The 21,300-nt window shown below is 40.5% G+C and overlaps 1 protein-coding gene across 1 annotated transcript in view; it reads right to left on the bottom strand.

Annotated features, from left to right (window-relative positions):
• Positions 1 to 14: 14 nt before the first annotated feature.
• AFF2 (ALF transcription elongation factor 2) overlaps positions 15 to 21,300 on the bottom strand; it is a 402,781-nt gene continuing 381,495 nt past the window's right edge. Inside the window, exons 17-21 of the mRNA XM_017882824.1 lie at positions 17,506 to 17,577; positions 17,056 to 17,149; positions 14,727 to 14,779; positions 7,915 to 8,105; positions 15 to 4,241 (exon numbers count right to left, since the gene is read on the bottom strand). Of these exons, the coding sequence (XP_017738313.1) occupies positions 4,120 to 4,241; positions 7,915 to 8,105; positions 14,727 to 14,779; positions 17,056 to 17,149; positions 17,506 to 17,577 (532 nt within the window). The 3' untranslated portion in view covers positions 15 to 4,119. The remainder of the gene's footprint in view (positions 4,242 to 7,914; positions 8,106 to 14,726; positions 14,780 to 17,055; positions 17,150 to 17,505; positions 17,578 to 21,300) is intronic.

Here is a 21,300-nt window from a genome sequence, read left to right as displayed (position 1 = left end):
CGCCCTCCCCACAATGCAATTTTCTTTTAGCTGGTAGATTACAGAGTAAAATGTGATGATTTTGGCAAAGAGGGCTTCTATATTTCTGAGGAGGAGGATGGAAAGAGAATTAATACTTTTCCTTCACCAAAATATCAGGTGGTAGGATTAATGTCTGACACTGGCCTATCTGATTAGTCTCCCACCAGGGTAAATGCTGATTATCAATACACAGATGCCACTTCTGTTGTTGGAGTCTACTAACACTAAAGAGAAAATGAATCAGATTTTAATTATGAGAATAAGGCTGTGCGAGTGAAAATGATAAACAACAACAACAACGATGAAGAATTTAGTCTGCCAGTCGTGTAACAGAACACTGACAACTGGCTCAATATTTTTCCCCACAGAATTAAATTTGGGGGCCCTGAATTGACCCATTCATTTGATACTGTGTAGCTGTATCATCTTGCCACACATTTTTCTCAATGGGGATAGTGATGCTTCTCTAAGCAAGCAGTTCATTGCTTTACTGAGTAGTCTTACCCAGTGATCCAGTTTGGTTTTCCCACCTGCCAACTCATGCAGGTGAATTTTATCATGTCTGTTGAGAAGTATGTGAGGGCCTCACCCTCACAACTCAATTGATTCTGCCTTCAAAAATACTTTCCAACCTCAAACTCCAACTTCAACCTCCGGGATGCAAATTTGCATAAAACAGAATCCAAATTAGATATCTTTGGGAAAGATATGCTAGAAGAAGTATCTTTCCAATGCAGACAAAATCTAATGCATTTAATGATGTAATGTCCAAATTAAAATTCATCCATTCGGAAACTCAACAAAACATATTTTAGGCAATGGTTTCTAATTTTGCAACTTGCTTATTGCCTGAAGATTTTGATCTTTTCATTTCCTTACATGGAAAAAAAAAGGCATCCCGACCTTAAGTCTTTTAAAAGTAGTAGCAGCTAGTCTGCTTTTCCAATTATGTCATCCAAATATAAAACTACTAGTATTTTCCCAATGAGATTATTAAGTAATTAACAGTCTACAGGCTGGCTAACAACATGCTTACAGCTAAATTCTACCCGGAGGACCACACTAGTAAACCCTTTTCAAAGTAATCCTACCTACCAAACTCAGACAGTTATATGACAAAACCACTAAAAATCCAAAGTTAATTAAAAATACAAAGCCAAGTCAACATCATAACATAAGCTTGTCAAACTCTCTGTGGTTGGAGCTTGGGTGACAAGTGAAGGCGTAGTGGTGGCCCTACCCGGGTCAAGTTGCAGGGCTGAGATCTTTTGCTGTCCTTGCTCAGATGGAGCTTCCTTTTACTCTGCCCTCTACTCTAACCTCCATGTGCTTATTTAAGTGTGTCTCACTAAGCCTCCATCAAGATCTAGAGGCACGATCTCTCACTGCCATCCACATGTCTCATATCCCTCCCACAAACTGCTATGCTGAAGAGATTCATTTGACGGAATATCTCCATCCCTTAGTCCCTCAAATAGCTGTGCACCTACGACACGCATCACCATTTACACTGTGATGAATAGAGCAACTATAAAACAGCAACAATCCTTAATCATGAAACCGAAAGATGTCTTATCTCAAGGGATAGGAAGGTAATTCATCCTCCATGTTTAATTAGTTCCTAAGCTGCTTTATAAATGAGTCTACTACATAATCAAGTGGTGATCCAGAGCTCGATTGTCAGATTTGGTCACTGTGCTGCCAACTTGGCACATATTTTACACTCAGTCACCAGAGATGACAGAGAATCCTCTTGCCTCCCTGTTGTATGTAAGTAGATATAACAAGTCACTGAAACTAGAACTACAAGTCTTTCATCCATGAGGCAATATGCTTGTTTCTCTGGGAAACTGCCCCAACATTCTAACGTCTAGTTTCTGGATGTGGGATTTCAAGAATCTACTCCTAAGTCCATAATGGTCTAGGATTGTGGTTTAGGTTGAACTTACAAGTCAAGCCAGTGGGCTTCATTATATAGTAATAGCCAAGCACTCTACCTGGTAAACCATGATAAAGAGAGAACTTGAGTCACTGCAAAGTCATCAGCTTAATTTTTATATGTGACACCAACCTTGGATGTTCAGAGTCTTTAATGTTATCATTTTCCTCTTTTAAGAGGCTCAGAAAAGATTCTTTCAGGTTTCATTTTTTTGTGTGTGCATGCATAGGTGTCATTGCTGAGACTGTAAACATAAAGCTCAACCACAGTGGGAGCATAAAAAGTGCTGGGTTCAGCTGCTGGGATGCTCCCATCAGCCATACTAACAACATGGCTTCAGCCATTGGAGTACAACTTCCACAGCCTTATACAACAAAGGGCCTTAAACTCAAAGATGACCAGAGCACAGCTCAAGTATGGCTGTTTTGCAACTGGGGATATATCTAACCTTGACAATGGGAGTGCAGAGTCATCACCTGTTGTTTCTATCATAGACCTACATGGCTTACTTTAATAATCATACAAGTTTGCATCTTTCATGTGCATATCTATTATTTATCTGGTCATAACTCAGTGAACAGAGTTTGATAACCCAGCATATTAAAGGCTACATGGAATTATATACCAGCAGGTAATTACCAGTAAGTAATGCATTGGATAGTGTTTACCACAAGTGTAAGAATCTTCTGGTGAGCTAGAACATCAAAAATGATATTTACATTGTGATGTTTAGGGACATAAAATGAGTGTAAAGTATCATGAGGGTGTAGTCACAACCAGTGAGAAATATGTCCAAATTAGGTGAATGGTTCCCAATGTTTAGGGCTCTTTCAAAGCATCTCAGGGTGAAGCACTACCCCAAGACTCATTTTAAAAAAATAAAAGCTAACCACTATTTAGAGAGTTTGGAGTTTTCTTAGGAATTTTCATGGAAATGATTCATGATAATATGGACTTTAATATAATCAGTAATTGTAATTCAGTCAAAAGTTAATGAGCCAAACAAAGGAAAAGGAAACACAGATAAGAGAAAAAAGAAAGTAGAAAACAGAAACCCTATAAGAGAGAAAATGCGAATAATAATTGAGGAAGTCCAGATTTTCAAGCCACTAGGAAGAAAACTGTATATTATTACTTTTAGGTAGTGATAACTTGATTTTGATTTTGTTTCCATAGATTTGAACAAAATACAATTTAAAAATCCTGCCAGTTATGGACCCACTTACCAACTGTGTAAATGTTGTTGTTGTAAAGGAGGCAGAGGTGTGAATTCCTTGTTGGACACTTTCCAGACCTCTCTTAACTCCCAACTCTAAGTCTAGAGTGTAGCATTTTGGCTACTAAAGCATGCATCAACCAAACTGTTCCTCAAAAGGAGAGCTTTGCACACAGAGAATCCCAGGTGAGGATTTACACTTCAAATAATAGAGTTGAAAAATACTGATGCCAGCTGATGCCTAAAACTTGTCAAAATAAATGTCACCCTTTCTTCTTATCATTAGAATTAACAACATAGGGAATCAGGAAAGGGATGCTAGCAAGAAAGTCCTCTGGTTGTGTGGCATAGCATCTTTTTAAGAGTAGCATTGCTATGCTCATTTATTTTCTCGATACTCTTGATTTCATGATGTTGCTACATCTAACCAGTGGGTTTTGACAATGAAAATTCTCACCTGAAGATTGAATCTGTGGGATACACAAAAGTTTAATGATAGATTCTGAAGTATGTTCTTTTCTGGGTATAAGAGTATAGTTTGGGGGATGGTCCCTTGTGTCTAAGTTCTCATGTCTATATGTAAGACCACTTGTTGCATTTCTCAGGAGCCTGTCTTTATCACAAGTGCTTCCCATTCTTTGTTTTGGGTAGCATGGGCTTAAAACAATATTGTAGGGACTGTCATTCCATGAAGCACAAAAGGATGGTAGAATCTGAGGATTGCATATCAAATGCTAAAAATATGACTAATAAAACATACACTGCCCTTAAGTTGTAGTGTCAACTTACAATGACTTCTGTTTTTCACAGATAACAAAAGAAGCATAAAAACAAACATAACCAAAGAGAACTTTCCCCAATGAGTGGAGTTCCACCAGTGACCATCAGTGCGCTGGTAGAGGTAGAGTGATGGGTCGTGATGCTAGAGATAGGAGAACACCCACTACAACAAGTGGGCATCAATGCGCAGCCAACACAGTCCTTGGCGAACGTAGCGGACAAGATTGGTCATGCTGCTGTGCTGGGTCAGAGGCCCCATCAGGGTGTCCAGATCGCCAAAGAATTCTGAAAGGCAGAGCAGTCCTCAGTTAGGCCTTTATAGGATATCATGAAAATATGCACCACATTGAGAAGCTGCTTTCACACGACACCACAACCACACGGACAATGGAAATGTGATGCATTTGTCCATTCATTCATTTGACAAACATTTATAGAGTGCCTACTAGGAGACCAAAACTCTACAAGTTTATCAAGCCCCATTATTTTAATATTTAGTGAGCTCCAAAAACTCTGCAGCACGTAATAAATTTATGTTTTCATTGATTATACATTTATATTTAGAAAAGGGTATTTCTACACAAAATTGTAGGGAGCCATGGTCTATCTAATGTCAAACTGTTTGTCATTCAACGTGTTACTGAGTTGAAAATATCCTCTTTTCCTTTTGTCTAAATGAACCGAGTTTACTGAGTTTTCTTGGCATGGTCTAGACAAGGCCCATGAATCTGGGCATTAACAGTAGCCATCGGCCTCCACAGCTAAATAAACATCAAGGAGGAATTTGATTCTGTAAGTCTTCTTACCAATTTCATTGGGGATGGAAAATGGCCTGCAAGTATCTGTCACTTAACAATTTTTCCTGCCCCTGACCTAGGACATGAATGGTAAGAATGCCCAGCTGATTTCCCCTTGGTTCACTTAGGGAAGAGGGCAGCCCTGAGGCTACACTACTAACTAGCGTGACTGGAGTTTTGGAATGTCTGCCTTACGGGATAAAAGTACTATGTGGGAAAACTATATGATCTCTAAAACTTGCTAGGTGTTCCCTTTTCATGTATGAATTCATTTGCCTGGCACTTGCTTATAAGAGAGCTCTCTGGCAAAGGAAGCAGCGTCAGCTATGTGCTGGCTGGCAGCAAGGAATCTGTGTCAGGGGGTGGGGTGAGGGGATGGGACTGGAGATTGCCCTAACATGCGATGCTCTCCTGCCTTCTTGGAAAGTGATTTCCATGCATGGGTTACATGTGCTTGATTGCTTAGGAGATGGAATTTCATCAAACAATGCATTTATTCCTTATGTTATATATAACATATGGGATCCTTCTCTAGGTGTCAACCTCATTTGATTATATGATACTTTTTAACCTGTACTATGCAATAAAAATAATTTATTCTGATAAAAGAGTAAATTATTTCTGGCATCTAAAATATTTTCCTATGTAATACAGTATTAAGGAAAATATTTAAGGACCTAGTCGTTGTTGAATGAATGTGAGCCTCATATGAGCCAGGATGTTCCCTGGGTATTCTGTACAAAGCTCTCTGTGGCTTTCTTAATTAGACACCATTTTAATAACTGCTCCAAATGAACAGTATAAGCAGCTGGGCAGGTAAGCTTCTAGACCAAAGGCCAGGGGGCAGCATAAGTGCCATTGGCTTGTTTCAGCACCAGAACCTTCTACAATAAGTCATCTGCAGCTGCATGGTGGGCAGTATGAGGCAGGAGTGGAGACCTTTCACTGGGAAAACCAACTTCACCCATCTCCACTGGGTAAAACACGTGCAAATACATGGTTGTCTCCAGTGCGATGTAGAGCTGCAACCAAAAGGGAAGCTCCGCAGTTATCTCACTTCTATACAGACAAGGTAGATGTGAATAGAATTCCCAAAGCTAAGTAGATCAGAAATGACAAGGCATGAAACTCAAGGCTTTGAGCAGAAGATTTCACACTAGTCCTCTTCCCAGTCCACTGAAAAGCCCAATGACAGCATTAACAGGACATATTTTGTTTCTGCTCTCTCATAACCAAATGCAAGAATGATGGGGTTGTTTTCATTCAAAACGACACAGAGAATTTAGCAACTCTTTGACACACTGTGCTAATGACAAGATTAACACCAGTTCACCCTAACCTCAGCACAGCCACCACATTGCTCCTGGAAAGCTCTGAAGTTAATTTAGAAGGAAATACTTAACCAGATTTTGAAAATGGATGCAATGATAAAGGAAATCCATAAATATTGAACTGCCCTCCAGTTACTGATACAAAATAAGAGAGAAATAGTGGAGGCAGACATGCTAGACAAATCTTAAGATGTGTCCATCTTCACTTGTAATTCTAGAACCCCTGGATGAGTCTGGTTGTATAGGCCAGTTGTTTCTGAATTTCCAGAGGTGTAGAAAAGTAGACAATTTAATAATTATCCATTGCTCAGATAACTGGTTTGGGATTTCACCAAAGGTCTCTGAGGACCTGTCATTAATTTTGCTCTCTAGATATGCAGTGTAGCCTATTGATTAAGAGATGAGACTCTGGAATCAGATACTTCTAGATTCCTGCTTCTAACAAGCAAGAGCTGTGATAACATGGGTGAGTTTCTTAATCTCATAGAGCTTCAGTTTCCTCATGTATGAAATAAGGACAAATGAGACAACAAATGATAAAGCAATAGTGCAGTTCCTGGCATATAGAAATTGCTGCACAAACCTGTGGAACCAATACATGCAGATACTCCCAGGAGTCAGTGTAAGCTTATAGCTGCATTGAGAGGTGAGGTCTCAAACCACAGAATGTGCTTTGTGAGCCACAAAATCTTTGAGTTATATAGATACATAATATTACATAGTAAGGAAAGATAATAAATCTTTGTAGAATTTCTACCTTGAACTCCGAATTTTATACTAGGTGCTTTACACCTATTATTTAATTCAACCCATCTCTATCATCCCTCTGGGAAGTTTCACCATCATCATCACCGTTATGTCCATTAGAGAGATGGAAGCTAGGAAGTAGCTCACAGATTTAATTAACTTGCCTAGGTTGCCCAGGCAATGCATGACCCAGGTAGGATTCAAACTTAAATGATTGGGTTGCAAAATCTGCATCCTTCCTATTCCAATAAGATAGTTTCCCCATGCTCAGCGATACAATAGTAATGGGTAGCCCACATTTGTGCCCACCTTGACTGGTGCGGAGCAGTCTGTGATTGCGGGGCCAGAATCAGCCAAGTCAAATGAACAGCTGGGACAAACGTGCAGTTTGATTTTACTTCCCACCTTCATTAGGATAGTGAGGCTTTGTTGTGATCCTCAACGACAGCTAAGGTCACAGATGTCAGCATGAGTCACCAAAGACCGCGGATTCACTCTGGTAAAGCAGGGTCCTCTTTGCATTTGTTTTGTAACAAAGTTCAAGTGTCATCACGAACAGCACCCTGATTCTTCATCCCAGCCATCAGTGTGTGAAAAGTACTAGCTGAACTTTGGCCCTTGCTTCCAAATGCAAGCTGCGTTATTGTGTACTCAACTGGAGCTAGTAATTATAATGAAGGTTGAAGGCCTTAGTTCAACCTCACCTCTCAAAATAATAATAGTAATAATAATAATAATAATAATAACAGGAGCCAACGGGATCATAATTAATTTGTAAATCATTATTTTTGTCTTTGCCTCTGTTTCTCTGTGTTGATCCTTGTCAGTGAGTGAAATTCAAAACACATCACAGTTCAAATTAGTTTAAGCTTTAAAGGAGGACAAAACTCCAGGGCTTTTTCACTCTTTCGGGAATAACAGGTCACTGTGTCATCCCTGAGCAAACTCTGTCTTCCCTTATCTAAGTCCTAGAAATCAGAGATACAGAAAGATATAAGGCCACCAAGTGCAACTAAAATCCTTTAAAGTGAAGTTAACTCCATCATGGTCTGTGAGCTATATGGGTAGAACAGATGAGCATACCTTTGTTTTCTCTTGTCAGTTTATCGGCCATATCCCAGTGTTCATAGCCCCGTAACACATTGCTAGTGATGTTGACGTGGCTGGCAGCCATGTGGTGAATGCGCTGGGGAATGGTGACTGGGCCGTTGTTACAGTTCCCCATTGCGTTGATGGGGGAGACGTTGTTGAGAGACACTGGGGATGGAGTGTTCCTGGGGAATGGAAAGAGACAGGCCTTGTTAGGCTGGTAGGAAAGAGTGACAGTGGGGTTCTAGGCCTCCCCCATTACGCTGGGATCTCATCAGAATGTCATTTGCCGGAGTGAAGTTTAGCATAGTGTACATATGTGAAGCCCCATCAGAGTGGAGCTTGTTCTCACATCCCACTGACTCTTCTCACAGTACATCTATAGCTTTTGTCAATGCAATAGCTTTTGTCAACACAATAGCTTTTTCCAGAGGCTCTAGTGGATACAGAGATTATTACCACCCCATACCTGCCTCATCTGACCAAGCTACCCAGAGCTACAGTGCCAGGCTATAGAATGAGGCCCACTCTTCCTCCTTTCTAACATTAAACACCAAAGTCTCCACTGCCTTTGACAACCACCGAGGACTCCATGCACACCACTGCTTTTGTCTTCAAATACCAGAGAGGACTGGGTGGATATTTCTCCAGCATTAATTCTACCCATAAATATAGCTCTTCCTTTGAATACATATAACAAGTGTTGTGATGTTTCAGAGAAAGAAACAGCTCAGAGCTATGATGATTTCTCTACCTGCTGCTGGAATGGCTATCAGCAGTTAGAAAACACTTGATGTCCAATATTGGTCTATCATCAAAGTGTTTCGTGGAAACCACAATGTCAGTTTGCTCCAAATACAGTTACCACAATAAGCAAAGTACAATTCTTACAGCCCCCCAAGGAGCAGTATTTGGGAAGCTGGGAAAAGTAGTATTCTCTCTCTTTAGGATTCTTTAAGACATGCTACAGAGATGGGCTGTTAATTGCTGACTATTTACCTGCATGCTGATTTATAAAAAGAAGTCTTCAGAGTTTCCACTTCAGAGAGTGCTAGTGTTTAGACACACATTTTCATTACATTCTTTAATACTTACAACAAGGAGTCACCTGCTGGCTGCATACAGCATGGGGGTCGTTTTTCCTCCAGGGCCCAGGGTTAGATCTGGCTACCTAAGGAACCTGAAGGCTTGCCCAGGAACAGTCACTAAAGCATGGGTGGCTTCCTGTGCGCAGGAGCAAGGTCTGTGTGCCCCTCTGCTTCTCTATCCTCCTCCAGTCACACTTTGAACATCTGCCCAGGCAAATGCATCAATTTATCAGGACAGAACACAATGAGTGAGTAAAAGAAATGGAGGGAAGATGTCTTCAGGGCTCCATGAATCCGCATGTTTGAAAGAATCTCTTTCTTATTCCTCTGAACACACCTTATCACACAATCAAGTAACTCTGTCTCCTGCCCCAGCCCCACCCCCTTACCAGTTGCTATTGTTGGCAACTCTAGTTTTCCAGGGTGGCTCCCAGAACAGATGTGCACCCTGATGGGCAGCACATACAGATGATTTGGGGAAACAGCAATCGCAGCGTACCAAAATGCTGAAATGCTGCTGACTAGATCTGGGAACAATTACAACTGCAATGCTCTTGAGACTCACAGGCTGTGCCTACAGCTATAGGAGAGAGTTGGACCATTTCTGCAAACAGAGTCTATTTTCTGGTATGTTCTGGTCTGGTCTGAGGGAGCAAGTTCGTCCTCACACTTGTTCTGTGCGTGCCTGGTGTGAGTGGGTTCAAGAGTGTTCCCGCTATGTTTATAATTTCTGAGCTACTTCATTACCTCTTGATAGAAAGATTTATTCTTAAGGTAGAAGTGGGATGAGGAGGTGTCCAAGCTAAGGGGTCTAGGCACAGAAGACAGTGAAATGACAAAAAGGCAGTGAAAGTTGGGTTTCTTTGTTGTGGCAGGTTGCAAAAGCTATTTCCTAGTCTTTTTCCCCAGTGGTAGTCATTAACTCTTAAATGTCAATTTATGGCAAGAAAGAAATACTTTCTCATTTGTAATTCTTAGAGAAAATGACAAAGCTGTCATGTGCCACAAATGTTGAAGGAAGTTAGAAAGACATGTGGCGTGTGCCTGTAGTTGCAGCTACTTGGGAGGCTGAAGCAAGAGGATCGCTTGAGCCCAGGAGATTGAGGCTACGGTGAGCCAAGATCGCACAACTGTGATCCAGCCTGGGAGTCAGAGCAAGGCTGTATCAAAAAAAAAAAAAAAAAAAAAAAAAAAAAAAAGCCAGGCACAGTGGGTCATGCCTGTAATCCCAGTACTTTGGGAGGCCAAGCGGGGTGGATCACCTGAGGTCAGGAGTTCGAAAACGAGCCTGGCCAACATGGTGAAACCCTGTCTCTACTAAAAATACAAAAATTAGCTGGGTTTGGTGGCACATGCCTGTAGTCCCAGCTACTTGGGAGGCTGAAGCAGGGGAATCGCTTGATCTGAGGAGGCAGAGGTTGCAGTGAGCCGAGACACTGCACTCCAGCCTTGGGTGACAGAGTGACACTCCATCTCCAAAAAAAAAAAAAAAAAAAAGGGAAGAGAGACCACATGGTTCAGGGAAGATCGGTACTGGAATCCCAGGAGATTGGAGTCTAGGCCCTGGCCCTGCCATAAAATTGCTGTGTGCCCCTGGAGCATATCCCTATATCCCTTCTCCTTGCTCGGCCTTACTTTTCTTGACTGCAAGAAAAGGCAATGATTTCCAATCATGTCCAGGAGTCACAAGACAAACCAAATCATCTCTCTTGACCACATACATCTTGAAAAGCCCTTTTTACTTTATCACACTGAAGTGCTATTGGGGACTTTTCCCCCTACTATTCTCTAATTTATTTATTTTAAATACTCAGTGGTGGAGGCAAGAAGAGCTAGGATAAGTGTCTGTTTTCAATTGTTACTGTTCTCACACTAGGCTCTAAGGTCTGACATATTCTGAGGAGCATGTCTGCACACTACATTGTGCTCATTAAATGAAAAGCTGCCTAAGAAGTTGTGACTGTGGTTACGAGAGGGCTGATGCAGGGCCCACTCACTTCAGTACGCTCTCCAACTCTGACTTAGCTCTCATCACTGCGTAGGGTTTCCCTTCCTGTTCTTTGTGTCTATCTACTTGCAGATCTCACCCTTTTCTCCATATTTCCATGACACATGCAAATGAGCATGCACACAGAAGCACATGCTTCCCACCACTTCCACCACTACCACCCTGGTCCAACCCACCATCCTCTCACCTCTAAGCCATACCCTGCCATGCTGTTCCTTGAACTTGTCAGGCGTGCTCCCTCCTGCTTCAGAGGCAGCTGCTATCCCTCTGCTTGGAAGAAACTCCTCCAGTATTGTTATGGCTTGCTCTACCATCATCCTTCTCTAACGTCCCTACTCAAGATTCAGCATGGTACCGCTGCTCCCTCCCCTATCCTCAGCAGCCCTTTTTGCCTGCCTTCCTTGTTTCAGTTTTCTCCATGACACTTCCCATCACCTAGTATGCCACATGTTTGTTGTTATCTTTTTCCTTCAACAGAATGTGACCTTGATGAGGGCAGTTTGTTTTGTTTTGTCTATTTCACTCTGTGCCATACTTCAGTATCCAGAACAGTGTCTGGCATATGTGTTCTCAATGAACACCAGTTGAATAAATGAATGACTTGCTTCTATTCTTTATTTAGTATCTACTACATATAAAGTGCTCTGAAAGGTAGAAGGAGAAAAGCATATATAGCGTGAGGATAGGGGGTATATCTACAAAAGGCTTGGCAGAGTGTCTCACACAAGGTAGGAACTCAATAAATACTTGGGGAATGATAGGATGGATGGCTACTTATTGCAAAAGAGCAAAGAGTCTAATAGAGGAGCAAAATACATTCTTTTCTGGAAATCTAGGGTAAGTGCCAAAACTGTGGTGCTAACCAAGTGCTGTGGGAATTCTAGAGGCAGGATCATTATCCCTTCTAACTTAAATAGGTAACAATTACAACAATAATCATGGCAACAGTAGCTGCAGCAGCCATCATTTGTTGCACAGTCTCTGTGTGCCAAGCATAGTTCAGGGCCTCACCAATATTCTGTCTAAGCCTCACCATAACTCTGCAGGGAAAGTTCTGCTGCCGCTGTTTCTGGCCTCAGAGAAGTTCAGCTCCATCCTGAGAGCCACAGAGCCTAAAGAGCTGAAAAGCCAGGATCTAATAGCAGGTCCATTTTCCTCCAAAGCCCATTCTCTTCATTCTCTTTCCATTCCACCAGGTCACTTCAAAGTACTGCCATCCATGTTTGCCCGGCTTCTTTCTTTTTATTATCTTTCTGTGACATTCGAAATTGTTGCTCAGCCTTTTTAGACTCTGCACAATGTGGATTCCAGAACCCTGTATCAAGAGTCAGCAAATCTGGCCCATCTTGTGTTTCTGTATAGCCTGTGAGCTCCGAATAGTTTGCAAAAGATGAACATTTACAATCAATTTGTTGAGAGAGGATACTAACTTTGAACCCCAATTAAGCAAAATGTTATGAAAAAAATTTACATTCTTCGTTCTTATTACCAATAGACTTGTATTTCAAAAATTATACATAATTGGTATTATATTTTGAATCTTATCAGTAACAATTTTGTGAAAATTTGTGTTCTCTCATATTTTTCTACATAGTAGCCTTGGTTTCACCTCTTGGCACAAAGCCCAAAATATATAGTGTCTGATGCTTTAAATAAAAAGTTTCCTGGCCCCTGCTGTAAACTCAGCAGATTTTTCTGCTTCTTCCAATTGCTTCTTTGCACTTCCTTTCCCCAGCTTCCATGGAAGCAGTTCCTGAATGTCTGTTCTCAACCCTCTGCTCATCTCTCCATATAATTTCCTGCAGAGCCCTTAACCACCTCTGGGCAACTGACTTCCCCAATTGCTAGCCAGCCTAGGAGGGTTTGAAGTCAGAGGGTGCTGCTCCTGGAAGGTGCTGTGAGAGTCCTCCATTGGGGACACCACCCTCATTCACAGGGAAACAAGGCCATAATCTTGCTTGCAGACAAGAAGCCCTTCCTAGTTATGCAGGGAGGCCCAAGCTCCTTCTCCTAGGCTTCCATAGCACCTTGTTCATACCTGTCACCTCCTTGCACCGGACTGTGTGCTTCTGGAGTACAGGGACCATATCAAATTCAGCTTTCTATCCCCAGCCCATCGTGCTGCAGATGCATGCAAAGCATTTGCTGAATGAATGAGACATAACCCCTGAGTGACTGTTTTGAGTTGCCTCACTCAAAAGCTCTGTGACCTACCAAAGGGAATGTGCTTTCTTCATGCAAAATCTGCTTAAAATCATTTCAGGAGGTTTTTCATGCAACTTCACAAGCTTAGGTTGTGTTTGAGTTCTTTCATTTCAGAATTAAAACAACAACAACAACAACAAAAACAAACAAACAAAAAAACCGCATTTTTTCCCAGTGATCCTTTTATAGCTGCTTACCTGCCCCTGCCCTTACTTTACTCTGTGCTCAGAGAAAACAGTTTTCTCTGGGCCTTTCTCTGGTTGTTTTTATTTTCTGAACTCATTTTTTCTCTTAAGAGACAAGCACTCTTTCCCTTTTGTTCGTCAATATAAGAGTAAGACCCAATTCAACATTTTAAACAGTGCTTCCTTTCAATGCAGTAATTGAGTTAATGTGTAGTTTTCAATTCATCTGTTCCCTCGTACTGAATGTTTTTATGATTTCAAAGTAGAGTTCATTGTCCCATTGCTTTTGGAGTGTGTTTTCTAGATATTTATAAAGTGGCAGTAGAGACTGTTTTATTCTTGAAGAAATTATTTTGATCAGAGATGCAGGAATTTTGAAATGATGAAAAACTGAAAAAGCAGCTTGGAGTTATAAAACAGTCTATGTCCACAGTCATCTAGTTTCTCTTCCCATCACTGAGGGGTGTGGGCTTGGGCTGGTGAGGGGTGTTTGGGAATCAGAGGAGAAACTGATGCTCAGGCAAGTCAGCTAACTTCACGGCTGACACAGAACTGGGATTCAAACTCATTCTCTATAAGAGACATCTCTTCAGTGGGCCTTCGAGGGCATTGGGTCCAACCCCTTCATTTTAGCGATAAAGAACAAGCCCAGATAGAGGAAGGGGCCCTCTTAGCTTACCCTGTAAGCCAAGGGCAGCTTCAGCACCAGGTCAACGGTTTTTGGGCCCCTACTCCACTGCTGCTAAGACTGAGCTGTCCCAAGCAGATAGAACTCTAAATAAGGCCTCAGGCACAGGTGAGTTCCCTGAGTCTCTGATCAGCATTATAGTGGATGCTTTTCTATCTTAGGTTAGGGCATTTTAGTATTAATATAAAAATTATCATGAAGGCTTGGATAATTGGCTGACCAAGTGCCTTCACATTTTCAGCACTATTATGCCTTTGGTTTTATTAAACAGCACTTACTATATATCAATGAATATTTCATTGGTCTTTCATTATTGAATGAATCATTGAAAAATCACCGCAATGGAGTTAACTTTATCCTGCCTCCCTAAAATGGCATGGGGCTTGCCATCTTATTAGCAGATATTTTATGGCTATAATTTGGCTTAAAGATCAAATAGTTAAATAACTCTGAACCACATCTTTTTAAACTTTTCTGTCTTGCCATTGGCCGAAGCCTGACTAGAATTTTGTATGCACAAAAATGACTGTAGTTCTAGAATTGACCTTCACTCCTGACTTGTCACTGCAAAATATTTGGGGTCTGTTGAATCACTCATCTTCATGAAAAAGCAATTTTCACAAAATACTTACTTTCCATTGCCTACCCATGGAGATGGGATCTGTGCGACTTTTGAAGCATTTTGCTAAAAGAGAGAGAGAAAGGGAAATAAGGACATCTATTTTGTGTTTTATTAATTCAGAAACAGATGGAAGTGTGATTTAGAGTACATTAATATTGATTGCAGCATTTCGGGATGCAGAGCTGGGATGTATGTGCACGTCAGCACACCACGACGCACACTCGATGAAAATAGCTGGTTAGGATAATTAGTGGGCTCCAATCAGGACCATGAAAGTCACTTGATGAAAGATCTTATACACTAAAAGGCCCAGTGAAATCAGACTCGGTTCTCCAAGAAGTGGTTTAATTATCCTCATCTGAAATTTATTCTGCAAAACAAGCTCTTCAGAGTACAAGTAAGCTTTTCACCTTTAGCTCCAGTTGGAAACTTTTTCCCTGGGATGCAGAGTGAGCTGTCATTTCTAATAATCCAAGAATGTGTCAAAGCCAAGCAGTATTTTCATTTGTTTGTTTGTTTGTTTTCAGGAATCACCTTGATTTGCTATATTTACATGGAAACCCTCATGGCTAAAGAGCTTCCCTATTTAACAAAGTGACTGGTCCAGGGCTGCATTGCAATCGAATACTAAACATGCCTTTGTTCCTCTGATGGAACTGGGCTGGTTTAAAGGATGGGCTTCCTTGTATTTTCAAGACCACACACTTGTGGATCAGAGGGAAAACTGACATTCAGCATTACCACTACAGGACAAGTATTAGGCTCGTTGTAATGGCCTAGCCAGGTGGAGGGTCAAGCAACACAGATGGCCACAACTCTTGTGGCACTGTGCCTGACTCAGACCTGCTCTCAGAAGTTATATCCCCAGTGATGCTCATCTTCTGCCTCTTTGCTGCCAGCCCAGCCCCCTTTACAAAAGGAGGGTCAGGGAAAGAGTCAGCATTTTCGGGAGTCCAATGAGAATGGAACACTTCTTTGGAACTTTGTAGACCCACACCTAAGGTGCATTCTGCAGACTCCAGTTTTTAATCTCAAGAAAGCTCAACACACTCCTAGATGAATGAATTATTTAATATTTGTTTGGAGTTTTGCAATACCCTGTAAACTATATAGGGCAGGCCAAAGAGGGCAAATATTACATCAGTGGGTCTCAAAGTGTGATCACAAGAACAGCAGCAGCAGCATCATCAGGGAACTGATTAGCAATACAAATTCTTGGGCTATGCCTCAGACCTACAGAATCAGACACCTGGGGACTGGGGCACAACACTCTTGTTTCAAAAGCCCTCTGGGGGATTCTGATGCCCACTGAAGTTCAAGAAAGAACTTTCTAAAGCAGAAGTTAAGAGTGTAGACATATGAAGAGAAGAGGGCCTGTTGTACATGACTCCCTTTTACCCACATGAATACTAGCCTTATGGCATTATGGCCACACCACATAATAGCTGGGGAACTTGCTCCTTTTCCCAACTGTGCCACAGCGTCTTCATAAAGCTGTGCACTTCCACTCACTGTATGTTTCATGTAAGGCCATAATTTCGCTCATTTCAAACAACTACTTTGGTATGATTTAGCCAAGAAGTCTCAGGCACTTGGCAGAAAAGAAAAAAATCATGTCCTTTTCTTTTAGACCTGCCCAACAGAAGGAGCATTGAGTCTCCCCAACTCTAAATCATGACTAGTGTTGGAGGGTACAGTGATCAGGCCTAGTATGAAGCTGCTGTTTGCAATTTTTACCTGGACTCATTCTCAAATTTTGGCTTTGCATTTTGAGATTGCCTATCTTTATTGTGCTTGCAAGTTAAAAGCCCCAGTTCCCTACAATATGGCTTTGTTTGTTTGTTTTGGTAACCAAAGCAATCAGTTGTTTTTAATTACAGCTACTGCACTCCAAGACTCCCCATTGCCAAAGGCTTTCCAGGGGTGTGGACGTGCACATAGAGCCAGGGTGGCCACAGTGACTTCTCTCACTTCTGAGAGATTCCTGGGCTGACCTATCATTTAACAAAAGACTGGCCATACCTACAGCCACAAGTTGTGCCCACCTCACAGAGCAGCAAAAAGGTGACATACTCCTCACTGCAACCAGGAGGTTGCCAAGGGTCATTTGGTGAGTCTGGAAAAAAGTCAGGGGATTGCACTATCGTGCCTTCTCTCCCTGGAATCAAATCAGACATAAACTCCTTGCTGAGCCCTTAAGGAGGGGTAGGACGGCCATGGCCAGCAGGGAGGAGAGAGGTTAAGCCTTTGGCAGCATTTGACATTCAATAACATGCATGTCATGTCTTATTAGTGATTTTATCATCATGTACCTATAAATTATACAAAATAAGGATTACCTTAAAATATTCCATCAGTGATCTGGAGTACTTCATAGCATGGTCCTTCTTCAGCTTAAACATTCTCAAATAGAGGAGTGATAAACATCGGTAGCTGTGGTGATAAGGAAAGGCTTCTGTTAATGCCAGTGCTTAGTGAAACTTATAAACTGTTAAGAAGAATGCTGATTCACAGTTTGCAGTTACTCTCCTATGGTTAGATTGAGAAACATAAGTAAATAAAGAGATTCTAAAGAGGGAAGGGGCAAGCGTTAAAATTCCATTTTGATAAGGGTATAAATTAGGAGAGTAAATGTTTAGTCAGCGACTGAAGAAATCCATTAGTTATCCTTTAATAGTTTAATGGAAAACAAGAGTAATGATCTGGGGTAAGCAGCTTAAGTTGATCTGGAGTTTTCAAATCCTTCTATGACATTTCAGCAATTTCCTTGTGGCCTCCATGGGACTCACCATAGTACTGCTAGCTTTTTGTCCCCATCCGAAGCCAAGGGACTTGCAAAGTTCTTCAGCCTCATTGCATACCTTTGGAGAGAAAGAAAAAGCTAAAGTGGAATCTGTATTACCCTTCAGAAATGCCCAAAATCATTGGTATTCTGATTGCCTGAATGAGTTATTCCCACATTTGCTCTGGGCAGGAGGACTGAGTAGTGCATGTGGGCAAAAGCATGCTTCCCCGAAAACACACACAAAATCGGGATCAAAACGTCATAAGAGGACTCATGTGAAATACAGAGTTCAACTCTGAAGAAGGCAGTGAAATCATGAGACTTAGGACAATGCTATGGAATTATTGTGAGTTTGTGTGTGTGTGCGTGTGTGTGTCTAAATGCTGGTAAAATACTGTTTCTAGGCACACTGTAGCTAAACAACATGATTGGTTTTCAATGAGAGCTGGACAAGAATGTCAGTTTCAGTTCAGTTTATGACAGATTAGGTAAATAATATACAACTATGTCTGACATGAGCATAGGGAGACCTCAATCACACAGTTAAAAGGTCTTTTCTAATGGCTCAGGTTTTGAATATATTCCTATTGAAAGTGTTTTTTTTTTTTTAATGAAGGTCGATTTCACAGCATTTTAAGGTCTAAGCACCCTTAATTTATGATGCTTGTATATTTTGTCTTTCTATTCTCCTTAATTGTTACTGTTCTGCACTGGGGTGATAAAAGGTTGAGTAGTTCCCTTTTTTTTTTTCTTCTAGTCAAGTACATTCCATTCAGGGCATTTAGACTCTTGAAAATCAATTCATTGCATAAAATCATTGTCTGAGCTTTAATGCAATTTCACAGGTATTTGTGGTAGAATAAGTAATGGAGTTCAGTGTGGCAGAAGGAAGTTGAAAGTTCTCATTTATAAGAAGGCGATGGAAAGCCTGCAGGGCCACTGAGCTGGCATGCCTGACTCCTCACTTTCAGCAGCCTTCCCCCACAGAACACTGGGGAGCCTAGGCTCACCCCTGAGACTTGGCCTCCTCAGCATTCTAGCCGCCTTGCTCTCCTGGTTATTGCTCTAGTTGTGTTGAGTGAACATTTTCCAAGAAAAGCACTTGTACATTTAATGTGGGTCCCTTCTTTTGTTGCAATATTAAGCAAAGGAGTTTTTTATTATGTAATAAATCTAGCTTTCTTTGACAGTTGGATCACTGAAATGTCAAGTCATTGTGATGCCCCACTTGTTTTCACAAATACATTTCTATTGCAGATTCCCGGAGCTCAGAGCAACTATAATTACTTGAATGAAGAAAATGGGGCTCTCTCTCTTTAGCCAGCATACTGTCGGGGAGAGAGTAATAAAAATTTCTTCAACATAATATTGCAGTACTAAAAACTATGTTCATATTACACTCACCCTCTAATTGCAACCACATTTGAAGTGACTTGATAGTGGAGTTTCAATTGCTTAAATGGACCAGAAGACCTAGTTGCTTTAACTCATTTTATTCCCAACTGAAATTCCTCTCATTAAAAAATATTATACACACATGTAATTTACAGAAAGTATTAAAAAAGTAAAAAATAGAGAAGACATAAACGGGTACATGCAAAAATGGTGAAGTTGGAAACAAAACAAAGCAAAACAAAACTAGTTGAATCTGAATGAAGTCTTTGGAGCGTATCAATGTCAACATTCAGGCTGTGATACTGTAATATAGTTAAGCAAGATGTTCCCATTGGGGCAGACTGGGTGAAGGGTACATAGGAACTCTCTGTATTAGTTCTTACAACTGCATGTGCATCTACAATTACCTCAAAATAAAGTTTAAAAACACTGACTTTAAAGTGAATGCTTGTAAATTCTCCACTGACTTTCAGGTTTCATTGAAATAAACTTCTATGGGAAGTAAAATAGCATATAATAAAACATAAATCATGCTTTTCCCTAAATAACTTTTTTCAAATAATTAAAAGAAAATTACTTAATGATTCACATCGCACTTTTACCACAAAATGAAATTTGTATTTTACTTTCATATTTTAAAGACAGCATGTGTTTTCCTAAAAGAAAATACGAAAGAAGAATACGCAGAGAGGGAAAACACCCATAATCTCACTCACTTATTACAGCTATGATTTCATTTCCTTTCCAGTTTGGTTCAGATGCATATACAAACTTTTCATGATCATAATTATAGTGTGCATGTTATTCTGCAGCTTGATTTTATTTTAACATCATATTATAAATGTATTTTGTGTGGCTGCATAGTCTCTGTCATTGTTGTATTTCAATCGCTACAAAGTATTCTGTTGAGTGTCCTACTATGTAATTACTTTTCTATTATTATTTGGTGTGCTTCCAATTGTGTGCTATTATATATAATGTCAAATTGAACATCATACCGATTACTTGTTCTAGTCTTTACAATTGTTTTCTTCAGGAGAGAAAACTCAGATTTCCACAGTTAAAGTACTGGATCAAAAGATATGAATACTCATTTGTATGGCTTTTCCTACACAATGCCAAATTGCCCTCAATTTACAATAATCAGTTTCCATTCCCACCAGCTGCATAGGAGAGGTCTAGTTCACTGCTAGGCCTTCTTTTGCTGTAGTTTTTAATGCTAGATATTAACATTGTTACGTTTTCCTGTTAATTTAAAAGTGCCTTTTTTAATTTGCATTTTGAATGAATAGAGAGCACGAATTGTCCCTGTGTTTGTTCACTAATGTTTCCCTTCAGTTTTGAATCCTTATAATTTTTGCCAGTATGTTCATGTTGTGTATCTTTGAAAATCACAGGTAGTTTTTACTAGACACTGAGCAATCAATTTCTTCTTGAAAGCTACAGAATGGTGGTGGTGCCTTTCACAGTATATAAAGTAAGTCAAGGAGAAGTACTTGACACTTTTCTCGGTGCCTACATTTCAGAGCAGTGCAAAGAGAAAGAAGGCTGATTGGCTCAGCAGGCAAGGCTAGAGCTGCCCTTATAATCACCCTACTTTTGTGGCTCTAACTAAACTTCTGATTCTATGTCAGCAGAGTTGCTTTTTTTTTTTTTAAATTCTTTTTATCTTTTGGAATGTGTCACTGGGAAAATATACACACTAAATCTGTCCAATGTTTGTCTGAAGATTTAGGTACAAATATCCTCAGATTTGTAACAGTTAATGCAGATACAAGCAAGATAGTATAAACCAGTCCTGGCATGATTGATTAATCAAGCCAGATGGAACTGGACATAAGGACTTTTCAGGTAAAAAACTGCTTACTCAATCAATCAAAAGTGATTATTTAGTCCATCTACTGAACGATGGTGCTTATTCACTATTCAGGGGTGGATTAAATTATTGTATAAATATCTGTAAATCACTGGGTAACACCAGAATGGATTATTTCTTCTTCTACCTCTTCTTCCTCTTCTTCTATGAATTTTTTGATAACCCAGAATTTCTACACCACCAAGACCAACAAGCCAGAAAATTTCATTTAAAATATAAATGAAACCAATAATGTGTGCAGTTAATATCCCCTCTCCTATTCTCATCCTCTCATCTGTACCGCCAGCCCCTACTACCACCTCATCTATTTCCCTAATTCCAGATGCATAGAAAGTCTACTCCACACCTGCAGCCTTAAACACCAACTCCGAGTTGGAACAGTGCCCCCTCCCTTTTTAATAACCAAGATAAAAATTCTTAGAAAACATGGTTTGTAATAGAAATCCTGAGAGCACCATTTTTTTTTGAATTATAAAACTGCACCTTTGAAAAGACAAGTCAATGCTAAATGGTAAAATGATACTTATT

The sequence above is a fragment of the Rhinopithecus bieti genome, unplaced genomic scaffold, assembly GCF_001698545.2.
Source record: "Rhinopithecus bieti isolate Rb0 unplaced genomic scaffold, ASM169854v2 scaffold_13744, whole genome shotgun sequence".
Lineage (NCBI taxonomy): Eukaryota > Metazoa > Chordata > Mammalia > Primates > Cercopithecidae > Rhinopithecus > Rhinopithecus bieti.
This window is presented reverse-complemented; position numbering and strand designations above follow the sequence as displayed.